A 13,683-nucleotide genomic window follows, 5' to 3' on the forward strand; every position below is an offset into this window, starting at 1 on the left:
TTGAGTCAACAAGAGGACTCAGCTGTGATTTACTAAAATTCCTAGCACCATCTTGTATTCCTGAAGTTGACTTTATAGAGCCAAGGAGAAGACTTGACATTGATCTCTGTTCCATTTCAGCTTAGATTTGAGGATAACTCCAATTGTTAGAAAGTGTTTCTTTCTGTAAAGAGGAACATCTGCCTCTCTGCAACCTCTGCCCATTATGGTGTGTGCTTAAAGAGAAAGAGGGAGCAAGTGATGGTCTAGTGACAGCAGCAAGAGAAGAGGTGGTCATTAGGGGTTTTGAACTCAAGGAGCTAAGCAGGCTTAAAGACTGGGACATGCAAGAGGGGTGGGGCTCCTTGGAAAGTGATTAAGGGTCCAAGGAAGGTTTAGAGGGTAAGGAAAGTGAAGAGTGAGGAAAAGCCAAGGTCCTGGGGCAAAGAAGGAACTAGAATCCTCTAGAAGGTTCTTGACTAGCTAGGCCCAGTAGCAGATCATAGAATTGCAAACAGAATTTGGCAGGACTTATAATGCTCATCTAGTCCAATCTCATTTTTCTTACAAATGAAAAAAAATGATGTCCACAGAGGTTAACAAACTTATCTGAGGTTACACAGATAGGACTGGAGGGGCCCATCTGGTCCAACTCTTTTTAACTCTTGGCACTGTAACCTGGAGTTCCACCTATAACCCAAGAACCACTCCAGGAGATAAGGGTCCCCACTCTTTTCTTAGTGAAGGCCTCTTTTTGATTTCCCCAAATTCTTTTGGGAGGGAGTTGGATCTAGGGACCATAAGGTACCGGTACTGGAATTGTCCAGTTGGGGGCTCCTGCCTTTGGTGAAGCTGTTCTTCAAAATCCAAGCATCTCTTCCCAGACCTGTCTCCCCACCCCAGCCCCCCACTACCCCTGGTACTATGCAACCTTATGCATGATGGGCTCAAAAGAGATGAGACCAAAGGGCTCAGGCTCCCAGCCTCCCCTCCCTTTAAGCTCTGAGCTCCCTAACCCTCTTTGTAAAGATGAATGATGGAATGGGGTGAGGATGCAGGAAGGTCTTGGCTCTCAGGTTCCACCCGTGGACTGAGGGATGGAGGAAGAGAAGGAAAGAGAGAAGGTGGGTGAGCAAAAGCAAACACGACTCAGGATTCTTCTTGTCTTTTTTATTAACTCCTTCTAGGAGGGAGAGCATCCCCTTTTCTTAGAACTTCCTACTTCAAGCTTCTGCTCCGTTCTCCGATTTTCTGGTCCAAAGCCTTCTGCAGATTCATGTTTAAGGCATTCTTCTGATGCCAGCGCCCTGAGGAGGAAGGAAAAATGAGAAGGACCCATTCACAGCTGCTGGAACCAGCTTGGCATCCTGGGATAGATAGGCAATTTCCCCAAGCTGTCCACTGGGTCCATAGGACTCAGCTACTCCATGAGCTTCTCTTGGGGTGTGTAAGGAGTCTGGGCCATGTGTTCCCTCCTGGACCTTAGTTCCAAAGATCTTTTGCCCAAGAGGGGAAGGAAAATCATGGAATTCAGAGGTGGAGATGGGGCATTGCCTATTCATGAGATCATAGATGTGGAGGTTATCAAGTCCAGTGTCCCCTTCTTTTCATCTTACAGATGAGGAAACTGCGGTTGAGAGGTGAAATGCCTTACCCAAGGAGCCCTAATCCAGAGCTGGAACCTGGTTCAACCCTCTTATTTTGCAGACTAGGAAACTGAGACCCAGGGAACTTAAGTGAACAAGGTCATGCAGGTAACATGTAGCAGACTCTGGTCACTGGATTCAAGATCCAGTCTTTCCATTAGACCACACTTTGTTACCCTCACTTTTAGGAGCAATGTCAGTGAGTACTGCATTCATTCCCCATATCCTAGCTAATCTGCCCCTCTTTATATTTTTATTTTTAATTTTAGAAGAGGAGAGAATAATCCTTTCCCTGTGTCTCCTCCTGCCTCCAAAAGAACAACAAAAAAATGCTTTACCCATCCTCAAACTTACCAAGGTCATCTGTCTTCCTCCCATGCCAGTGCTGGGGGTCTCTCACAGATCTCTCAATCACTTCCATGGTGTAGGAGTCCTTCATTAAGCTCCTTGCCTCCATGGGGGGCCCTGTCAAAACCCCTGGGAAGGTTGGGAGTCGCCAAAATGAAAGTATAGTCAATGAAGAGAAGAGGAAGGAGGGAAGGGAAGGTCTGACATCAGCGGATGTCAGAGACTTCAGAAAGGGCCGGCATCAAGGGTGTTAAATTCACCCTCAATTTAGAGAGGGTCTTAGGGAAAAAAGGGATTCTTTCCTATGTGAGATTGTAGTCCCAGAACCAGCTCTGCCCCATAGAGCTTAGCCAAGACACCTTGGAGCATCCTGTCTCCAGACAATGACATGAGCCAATCCTATGCCCAAGGCAGGCCACCCCCTCCTCACCCCAACCTTTGGGCACCTCCACCTGTCAAAAGAGTCTTCTTTTTCTTCAAGGTCCCATTCAGGTGCCATTTTCTCTAGGAAGTCTTCCGTGATCCCAGCCCAGCCCAGCTGACAATGGATAACTCCTTCCTCACATCCCTCCAAGTGTCTTCATCTGGATCTCTCCCTTGATCCCCCAACCCCCTCCTCCTCCTTCAACACCTTGTGTCAAAGTGATTTTGTAGGATCCTAGCACTTAAGAGATCAAAGAGGACTTCAGTAACAAGTCCAGCCCCCTCATTTTATAGGGGGAAGAAACTGAGACCTATGGGGGGGATTCTATACATCTCATAGTAGAAAGTATGATCCTTGAAATGTAGCCTCTCCACCAAGCACAGGGCCTTGTAAATAGTCGAATCCTACTTTTTGTTGAAATAAAAGTTGAAATGAATCTTCTAGGATGACCATGTCCTTACCAAGGGGATGGGAGCCAGATTACTACTGACTTTCTATACCTGGTCTTTCCACTTACTGGCTGCATGTCCTTCAGAAAATTTGCTTTTTTGAGCCTCAGTTTCCATCTCTGGGTGGAGAGAAAAGCCAGGGGCCGCATATCCCACACTGCCCTGAGTTGGCATCACTCACCGGAAGAGAAGAGAATTCTTGGTGGACTCTACCTCCCAGAAGGCTGTGTCTGGTCAGGTCTACCATGCAGTGATTGGGGAGGCATTCTTCCTGAGAACTCAGTTTTCAAAGAACGTGGGAGAATTGTAGGGGTGGTGAGGAAAGCCCTTGTGACAGCAGGTGGGCCCAGGTATAGTGTGGAGACTGAGAAGGATGGGAATGAAATATAGCAGCCACATCCTGATCATGCTGGGAGTCCAGATGCAGTCTGCATGAGGCAGGCTGATGAGGCATGGCAATAGAGATGGTAACAATGGCTCGAGGTATGGATTCCCAAGAGGACAATGCTTGCTTTTTCCTGGAAGGGACTAAGCTGAGACTGATTGCCAATGCAACTAATATCCCACTGAGTTTAAATGAACTTATCCCCTTCTCCTGCTGGGTCAGGGATGGGAGTGGGGCAGAGGACGAGAGGCACAAGACATCTGGGAATTAATGGTAAGAACACTTGGTTCCATAATTTACTTTCTGGTTACTACTAGGCTACCTACTTACCTATGTCTGTCTGTCTATCATCTATCTATCTATCTATCTATCTATCTATCTATCTATCAATCTATCTATCTATCTACCATCTGCATTTCTTTCTATCATCTATCTTTCTATTTATCTATCAATCCATCCATCTTTCCATCTATCCATCTTTCTTTCTATTTATCTGCCTTTTTCTATCTATCCATCCATTTATAGATATTTATAATATATTTGTATATTATAATATATTTATACACACACTTACCATGGATTCAGGAGGACCTGAGTTCAAATTCAACCTCAGATACTTGACACTTACTAGCTGTGTGACCCTAGGCAAGTTACTTAACCCTCATTGCCCTGAAAAAGAAAGAAACAAAGAAACAAAGAAACAAAGAAAGAAAGAAACAAAGAAACAAAGAAAGAAAACTAATGGCAAGTCTGTTAGAAGATGGAACCATGGACAGAGCCCACTTGGGTTTAGACCCAAGAGATAAAGAGTGGAAGTATTTGGAACCTAGATCCAGGCAGTGCACTTTGGGAACAGGAAAAAAGGGATTCAGTCAAAGAGGCTGACCCGCTACTTACTACCACTTAACCTAGACTTATGTACTGCCCACCAGCCACATCCACTACAACACTCCCCAGAGTCACCAGAAGTAGATAAACTATAATGGGAAGTATTTGACAAAATGAATAAAAATACCACAGACTATAGATAATGTTAGTGTGTGAGTTTTGTTTTCAATGTCAATATGAGGCCCACGAGAATCCTCATGTACCGTTCAGTGGCCCTATTTGGATTTGCGTTTGATAGGACTGGACTGGAGAATAATAAATGCTGGATGCTTTTGAGAGAGGAATACAGTACGAGAAACTGAATCCCAAGGAAAGAGAGACAGAGTTAGAGATAATGGCTGCCCTCAGGTCCCTAAGAACTTAACTTCTGTCCTTAATATTTCCTGGGTGTTTTCCTCCTGGATTCACAGGACAATGAGGAGGGAAACTGGAGAGTATCGTGCTGGGATAGGATGAATGGTGGATCCATGGACTTTGGGACATGTGGAGAAAGGGGCTAATAATTCCAACACTGCCTTCCTCAAAGGAACATTAGGAGAGCATGAGATTATAGACATTGGAGCCAAAAGAGACTTTAGAAATGATCTAGGGGTATCTAGGTGGCACAGTGGATAGAGCACTGGCCCTTGATTCAGGAGGCCCTGAGTTCAAATGTGGCCTCAGACACTTGACACTTACTAGCTGTGTGACCCTGGGCAAGTCACTTAACCCTCATTGCCCAGCAAAAAACAAAACAACAACAACAAAAAACAAAAAAACCTGATCTAGTCCAGGGATTCTTAATCTGAGACTCCTAACAGGTCCATGGATAAATTGGGCAGGGGGTGGGGGGGGGGGGGTTGTCCTTCATTTTCACTGATTCTAGCTTAAATTTAGAATTGCCTTAGAGTATTTAAAAAACATGATTCTGGGAAGGGGTCCATAGGTTTCACAATACTGCTAAGGGGGGCTAGGTTACAAAACATGTTAAGAGCCCCTGACTGAGTCCACTCTCCTCATACAAAGTCTGAGAGACGAAGTTTGACTTGCCCAGAACACAGAATCCAACCTAGGTCCTCTGGCTCTAATCACTAGACCACACTTCCTCAGGATTGTCCTGCCATGCCCCTCATACTCTCTCTGCTCCCTCTTTCCCCCACTACCCATACCTCAAAGCCTGCTAAAGTGGAAAAGGTGGGGGATGGGGGAAGAGAAGGGGAAAGCCAATAAGTTTATAGGTATTTTGTGCTTAAAGCCTACACAGAGGTTAGGGAGTATGATTATTTCTGAAAGTGGGATATAACTGGCATAGGTGTCAAGGAATAGGACTGAGGAGGAAGGTAGGAAAGAGGAAAGAGAGACTTAGGATCCAGAAGGACTTTAATTCAACTCCACTCAATTCTATTAGAGTCAATAAATATTTATTGAATACCTACTGGGTGCAAGGCACCACACTAGCTACTGAGAATAGAAAGACCAAAATAAAAAATAATTCCTGCTCTAAGTACCATAAGCTCAGGTTGGATCAGTCATCTCCTCCTATCTCACCCTTTCCAACAAACCCTACCCAGATCAACATCATAAGATATGCCCCATCCATGACACAGATTGGTCAGCCCTCCTAGCTTTACCAACCATGCATCTTACCTGGGACCTAGCATGGAAAGGGTCCTTAGGGAATGGGGGTTTTGTGGGGGAGGGACTTGAGCTTTCACTAGTGGGGTGTTAAAACTCAGAGACATTCCTAGGATCACAAATTTAAGCCTGAAAGAGGTCATCTTATAAATGAAACTGACTTTCGGAAGTATGAATGACTTGCCCAAGGTCACACATGTAATCTTCAGTGGAGCTAGCATTTAAACCTAAATATTCTGACTCCAAAATCCAGTGATTTTTTTTCTTTCCACTATTTCCAGGATGGGCAGGTGGGTATCTCAGTGGATAGAGTAATATGACAACTGGCCTCAGATAATTACTAGCTGTGTGACCCTGGGTAAGTCACTTTACCCTGTTTGCCTTAGTTTCTCATCTATAAAATGAACTGGAAAAGAAAATGGCAAACCACTTCAGCATCTTTGCCAAGAAAACTCTAAATGGGACCATGAAGAGTCAGATACAACTGAAAAAAATCAACAACATCATTCCCAGGATGCCCCTGTAGTGTGACTGAGGCTGGGGAAAGGGGAAGATGGAACCATCCCTAGGGGTGTGGCATCTAGGGCTGTCCCCAGTGGAATGATTCATGGCCTAGGGTAAATTGCACTGTTGGACAATACTCCCCCCAGTTTATGGATCTCAGGGAAATAAAGTTAAAATACATCCCAAGGGCTGCCTTCAAGGGTAAAAGAAAAACTCTCTGCCCTCAAATGGTTAAAATGTACACTGTGGACTGAGATCTGATGCAATTAGGGAAAGGTAAAGTAAGTCCAGCTGTTTAGCCTTGGTAGTGATGGGCTATTATGGGCTGATTGGATGGCAGGTGAGCTTTGTCTATTTCTATTTCTTTCACTAGCTGAACTAACCTCCTCCTCTTTCAACTTCCCTGCCTTGTCACTGCCTGGCCTGATTTGCTGAGCAATTAGGACCAAGAGGAACTCATAGGTGCCCCCAAGTTGAGAGGGGAGATATAAGGCATATGGGACACCACATTGTGCTGGGAAAACAGAGACCCCAGGATACCAGTGTTGCTGGGAAAGCTATATTATGTAGGATGGGGAGACAGAAGCTTACACTAGCCCTGACAGCTTCCTATTTTAATATCCTTGCTAATTTGGTGCAGTGTTGGGTTGTTTTTTTCTTCTTTTTTCTCCAAAGCTACTGGAGGATTGCAAGTGCTATCAGTGCCCTCTAAATTTCACACCCTAGGACAAAATTCTAATCGCCCAGTCCTAGTTATGGCTCTCAGTCCAAGTCTACTAGATGGCCTCCCCTTCAGAGATACATATAAATAAAACTCACATGCACAGATACACACACATGCACAACATTCTATACACAACTTGTGGTTTCATCTAGGAAAGCACTGAACACTGCATAATTGAAGGACTTGTCATGTGCCTTTTTTTAAAATTTTTTTTTTTAGTGAGGCAATTGGGGTTAAGTTACTTGCCCAGGGTCACACAGCTAGTAAGTGTTAAGTGTCTGAGACTGGAGTCCTCCTGACTCCAGGGCCGGTGCTCTATCCACTGTGCCACCTAGCTGCCCCATGTGCCTTTTTTTTTAGACAGGTGAGGTTTGGCTGACTGACAGGGGAAGGTCAAAGAGGAAGATATAGTGGGAAGAACACTGAAGTTAGAGGCACCAGACTTGAGTTCGAATCCTTTCTCTGCCACTTATTACCTGTGTGACCTCAGGGCAAACACTCGACCTCACTGGTCCTCAGTTCTCTCTGTAAAATGTAGTTGTTGGATTAGATGAACTCTAAGTCTATGATTCTTTGGTTCAATGATCCCAAGTCACTTATCCTTCCTTTGCCTCAGTTTACTCATCTGTAAAACAAGGGGCTGACCTCTAAGTTCCTTCAATTCAAAGTCTTTGACCTCTAATCTCCCCATCTGGAAGTTGCCATCCTTCATCAATGCCAAGACTGCGACCCCAGGCATGCCAGTCTTCACCAGCCAACCAACCATCTACAGGTAGGGGAGTTTCCCTTTTAATGACCACCTTTCCTTGACTTACCAGGAAAACAGGGGCAATGAAAGGAAGGAAAATCAGCTTTTGGTCTCAAGGAGAGATGGATTTGTAGTCAACAACCTGGGGTTTGGATCTGGACCATACTCCCTACTAGATCTGTGACCCCATCATCAACCCTTTCTAGCCCTCAGTTTCTTCATCTGTAAAATAAGGGGCTTGATCTAAATGGTCACTTAGGTTCTTTCCAGCATGGGGTCTCGGATCCTATAATCTCAATTCAAACCCCTCTCTCCCTAATGAAGCCTTCCTACATCAGTCAGTGAACAAGCATTCATTTTACCATATGCCAGGCATTTTTTTGTTTTTGAGGCAATCTAGGTTAAGTGACTTGCCCAGAGTTGCATAGCTAAGGAACCTTGTTTTAAAAAAAAAATATTTCTGAAACCCACATTTCAATGTGATTGCTTTCCTTTGGATACTCTGTGTTTTATTTTGTGCATTTAAAAACATGTCTCAGAGAAGAAGTCCATAGGCTTCACTGGACTGACCGCCAAAGGGGCCCAGGACATCAAAAAAAAAATCAGTCTCTTTAAAATTTAATTCACCTTTTTGGATACTCATAACCATCCTGTGAGATAGGTGCATATTACGCATGGCTATTTTTACAGATGAGGAAACTAAGATTTAATGAACAAGGGCAGGTCTACTGCTAAGTGTTGAAGACATCCCAGGTCATGGGATGGATCACAAGATGCAAAGCTAGAAAGGAAGGGTCTTAGTGATCCATAGTTTTGAATATCTAAAGCCAGAAGAGATCTACTCCAATCTCTCCCTCCCCCCTTTGACAGATGAAGAAATTAAGGTGACCTAAGAAGCAGTAGAGGTGAGTTGTCTTCTGTCTCTTCCTGCAGTAGGATTTCTATCACATTGATCTTACCTCACATACACTCACACTCATATATCTCATGGTTCAAAGCTAGGACTTGAATCCAGGTCTAAGCCAGTCCAGGATTTTCTCCCTGACACTACCTGCTATAAGTAGAATCAGTGAATATGGGTGAGTGAATGAAGAGCAGAGACTGCAGATTCATAATTTCTTACAATTTTACCTCCTGGGGAGGACCTGAGAATTGAGGTGACAACTAAATCATAGATTTAGAGCTGAATTGGATCTCAGAAACCAAGTAGTCTAACCTCTTCATTTTACAAATAAAGGAACCAGGGGCAGCTAGGTGGTGCAATGGATAAAGCACCAGCCCTGGATTCAAGAGGGCCTGAGTTCAAATCCAACCTCAGACACTTGACACTTACTAGCTGCGTGACCCTGGGCAAGTCACTTAACCCCCATTGCCCCACAAAAAAACCCCAAAAAACAACAAATAAAGGAACCAAGAGCAGAGACAGGATATTAAATGTTGTCTCAAGGTCACATTCAAGCATCAGAGGCAGTATTTTGACTCCATATCTTTCCTATCGCCTTGCCTTGTATATATTAAATATATATTATAGAAATATATAATATAGAAATATTTATCTATGTACTACATACATGTATGATATATTCTTATATTATATATTATATATTACATATAAGTATCCTGATATAAATATATATTTTATAGTCAAATCTGGGGGAACTTAGACTATGGAATATCTGAGTTGGGAGGGACCCTAGAAAAGAGGAGGTCAGAATTGAGAGGAGCTTTAGAATAGAAGATGTCCGAGCTGGGAGGGGCCTTAGAACAGGGAATGTCAGAGTATGGAAGGACCTTACAACACAAAATATTAGAACATAGAATGCTGGGCTTTGAAAGACCCTTAGAATTTATCTCCTACGGCTTGCTCTCATTACTCTTGCTCATATTAACTCCAGTGAAGTTGGTCAAAGTCAAAATCCAGTGCGAATTTCCTGAGGAGCATCCTAGAAAGCACAATATATCCAGTCCTTTGGTTAAGTGATTAAACAGGAAGTCTGAAAGTTTCAAGGATGTATCTGAGCAGCTGGTCCATCCATTGATGAACATCTCAATCCCATTCTGCTTCCCCACATGGTTTAAAGGGATGGTCTTGGTGAGTAACTAGGGTCTCCAAATTTAATTCTTGGGGAAAGAAGTTTCAAACGATGAGTTGAGTTGCTCTAAGTTTATTCAAGTTTTCTGATGACCTTTGGCTATATTTAGTGAGGTAATTGGGGTTAAGTGACTTGCCCAGGGTCACACAGCTAGTAAGTGTTAAGTGTCTGAGGCCGGATTTGAACTCAGGTCCTCCTGAATCCAGGGTGCTTTGGCTATATTTAAAAGAGAAATCTATTCATAACCAGGGAATTAAGAGTGCCACTGACCTCTGCCCTGGTCAGATGCTGAAGTTCGAGTAGTGAATTCAGGTCTGGTAACATTTTATGAAGGAAGCAGGGCCTATCTAGAGGAAAGAGCCCAGGACAGAGAGGGGACTATCATATCTGTGTTACATGGAGATCAATTCTGAAGAAACTGGGCATGTTTGACCTGAAAATAAGAAAACTTAAAAGGAGGGTGGGGTGGGAAGGGAGGCATCATTATCATCTCTAAACATCTGGATCATGTGAATTATGAGGCTTCTTCTGTTTGGCCCCAGAGGACGGAACCAGGAGCAACCGGGGTGGGGGGGGGGGCGGGGGAAGCATGCAAAGATTCTAACTTGATATCAGGAAGAAATCCCTAATAATGAGTGCTGTCCCCACAGACTGCCCTAGGAGGTGGGGGGGGCTTCCCTTCATTGGAGGGCTTCTAGAAAAGTCTGGGTGACCCTTCATTGGTGACAATGAATCAGGTGACAAGTTGGACTTGGTCACTAATGTGTCTTCCAACTCTGAGATTTTCTCATTCTCCATGAGAAGGAAAGATAGTGGAGAAGGAGGGGAAGTTAGCCAGAACTCCTCAGTGTAACCCCCTCAAGGGGAACTCCCAAAATGAGTCTCTTTAATGCTATAAGCAAAAGAACAGGGAACATGAAACAGGCTGTGGGTGCAAGCTGCTGCACATGGGAATGACGTTTAGCTGCGCTCTTGTACAAATCATTGGTGCTAGAACTGAGACAGGATCAAGCACAATACACAACCAGCACCTACTGTGGCTACCAGGTACTGCAAAGCCAAAATCAAGACAACCCCTGCTCTGGAGAAGCTTGCAATGTAGCTGGGAGGGGCAGCTAGGTGGTACAGTGGATAGAGCACCAGCCCTGGAGTCAGGAGCACCTGAGTTCAAATCCTGCCTCAGACACTTAACACTTACTAGCTGTGTGACCTTGGGCAAGTCACTTAACCCCAATTGCCTCACCAAAAAAACAAACAAAACAAAACAAAACAATGTAGCCGGGGAAGAAGGAGGTCAGGAAAGGCAGTGGATACAAGGCCTATCACAAAAAAAAAAAAAAGTTAACTGGAGGTTATGGGAACTGAAGGTGATGCCCCCTTCACAGCAATGGTTAAATTTACATTTAACAGGGATTAATGATGGTGGTGATTATGATGATAATTAGAATTTATATAGGGCTTTGCATTCATTTGAGTCTAAGATGAGTATTGTCAATTATCCCTTCACTTTACCCCCCCCAAAAAAAAAATTTGAGCAGAGATGAGCTATTCCAAATATTATCCCTAATTCGGCATCTAATTGTGCTTCTAACCCTAATTCCCTGTTTCTAACCCTACCCCTAACCATCTAACCCTAACTCTATCTAATCCTGCTTCTCTCCACTGTAGCTCATGAGCTTTTCTAGGAGACTACTTCCAAGTCTCTTTCTGTCTCTGAACCTATTTACTCTAATTTTATACACAGTACTAACAAGGTTGGTTATGTGCTCTCCCAGCTCATGGTGATTCACCTCAATCCATTAAGCATCTATTACAGGCAAGGGAAATCCTACTATGTACGCTAGGCTCTGAAGATCCAAAAACAGTCTCTGCTTTCAAGCAGTCTGGTAGGTTTATGTGTGTGGTGGGAGTGGGGAGGGAGGGATCAAATCCTGGGGGATCAGAGACAGGCTAGACGGCCGACAGGGAGGAAGACCGTACACTTGGAAACAGCAGACACAGCAACTCATAAGCTTTAGAGCATTTATGCCTCTATCTCATATTCTAAGACAGGGGAAGGGGGACGAGATTGAAGGGTCAGAATGGTAAGAGGGGCCACTTATGCCTGCCGAACTCTGTGGGGCTTTCGTAGTTTTGGGGCAGTTCAGGAACGTGAGTGCTGTTTGGACCCCAGAAGCCCAGTTTTATCCCAAAAGCAAGATTTTTACTGTGACGCTCCTGGAGAAGAGGAAGGGCTGGCAGGCGGGCCCTGGAGGCTGGGGGCACATCAAATCACCGAAGCCGAGACATAAGTCAAACCAGAGAACCGAGGAGGTGAACAAAACAAGAGCGAGAATCAGACACAAGCTAAAGTCAGAGGCCCAAGGCCAGAGCTGGCTCTAGAGTACTGTGCTACTCGGAACCCTTGGGTGCCTGATACTCTGAAATCCCATGGAGCTGCTGTTGTGAGTGAGCCCCTAAAGGCCCTGGAAGGTCGGAATTCAATACAGGGGCTGCACTGGGGAAATCATAGGTATAGATGAACTAGAGGGATGGTGAGGGGTCAGAGCCTGTGCAGGGAGGTACCTCCCTTGAAAGAACTTCGAAAGTTCTTGTAACACAGAGGTTAAATGACTTATTCAAGGGGACACAGCCAAATAGGTGTTGGAGTGAAGACTTGAAGCCTGTTCTTTCTGATTCTGCTCTCTATCTGTTACACCATGATGCTAGTGCAGGCTGCCAATAACTAACAGACTCATTGTTAGAACACACAATGTTAGATCGGGGAGGGTTCTAAGGGGATGGAATATCAGAGCTGGGAGGGACCTTGGAACATGGAGTGTTAGCTCTGGGAGAGACTTTAGAATAGAGAAGGTCAGAGCTGGGAGGGACCTTAGAACATGGGATGTTAGGGGAGAGACTAGAATAAAGGTCAGAGGTGGGAGGGTCCTTAGCACATGGAACATTAGAGGTAGAAGGGACCCTGAGGAACCATTTTGTCCAATCCCCTAATTTTACAGATGAGGAAACAGCCTGAGAGAGGGTGGGTGAGATACCTTACTTCTTGGGCACACAGCACCCCACCCTCTCTAGCCTCAGTTTGGCCACTTTGGGGAGCTTAGGGGGGACAGGGACCAGTGACTGGGGAGCACTAGGCAGGGGTTGGGGCACATGCAGGAAAGGGTGAAGCTTAAGGAAGAGTTGAGATGTGTGTGTTTATGAGCACTGAGAATGGCTTTGCTGTAAACCCATTTTTGAAAAGTCTCTGTAAACAACTGGCCATATAATCACTAACTATACAGTGGAAGAAACTACCTGCTGCCAAGACAGGTGACTTTCCCAAAGTCCCACAATGAGTTAGTGGCAGGATTGCGATGAGAGCACATGTCTAGCCACTTTGGGGGGCACTTGTCTGTGATAACCCAGGCTCAGGAGATCACAGATGGAAGTGCTTACACGGTCCATATCACCATGACAACAACTTTTAGGGAACAATGAATACTTGGGAATATTCTGCGGTTTTCATTTTGTTTCTCCCTTCTCCTCCCCTCACCCCATTGGCTTCTTTCCTCACCCCAGTTATAACCACCCTCTGACCTTGAAATATGTTGGATCTCATATTGTATCCCAGCTCATAATAATCTGCAAACGCAGAGGATTCCATTGAATTCCGAGTCTTGTTCACGTGGTTGCTCGCCTGCTTCTGTCCTTCGATCACTTCATATATAGCCCTTCGAGCCTGGGATGAAGGGAGCTCAAGGTGTTATGCTCTGCACCTACCTCGGAACTCCTACCAATCTCATGTGTCTCCCAGCTCTGACAGTTCCTGTTCTAAGTACCCTCCTTGCTCTGAAATTTCGTGTTCTAAGGCCCCCTCCCAGTTCTGAGGTTTCTTGTTCTAT

The 13,683-nt window shown here is 44.7% G+C and overlaps 1 protein-coding gene across 2 annotated transcripts in view; it reads right to left on the minus strand.

Moving 5' to 3' along the window:
• Positions 1-1,145: 1,145 nt before the first annotated feature.
• Positions 1,146-13,683, minus strand: part of TEX33 (testis expressed 33) — a 28,879-nt gene continuing 16,341 nt past the window's right edge. Inside the window, exons 4-6 of one of the 2 annotated variants that reach the window (XM_043969132.1) lie at positions 13,379-13,520; positions 1,980-2,090; positions 1,146-1,286 (exon numbers count right to left, since the gene is read on the minus strand). In XM_043969132.1, coding sequence (XP_043825067.1) covers positions 1,198-1,286; positions 1,980-2,090; positions 13,379-13,520 — 342 coding nt within the window. In that variant the 3' untranslated portion in view covers positions 1,146-1,197. Of the gene's footprint in view, positions 1,287-1,979; positions 2,103-13,378; positions 13,521-13,683 lie in introns of both variants that reach the window. The other variant, XM_043969131.1, reaches the window with a different exon arrangement.

Source organism: Dromiciops gliroides, chromosome 5 (assembly GCF_019393635.1).
Source record: "Dromiciops gliroides isolate mDroGli1 chromosome 5, mDroGli1.pri, whole genome shotgun sequence".
Taxonomy (NCBI): Eukaryota; Metazoa; Chordata; class Mammalia; order Microbiotheria; family Microbiotheriidae; genus Dromiciops; species Dromiciops gliroides.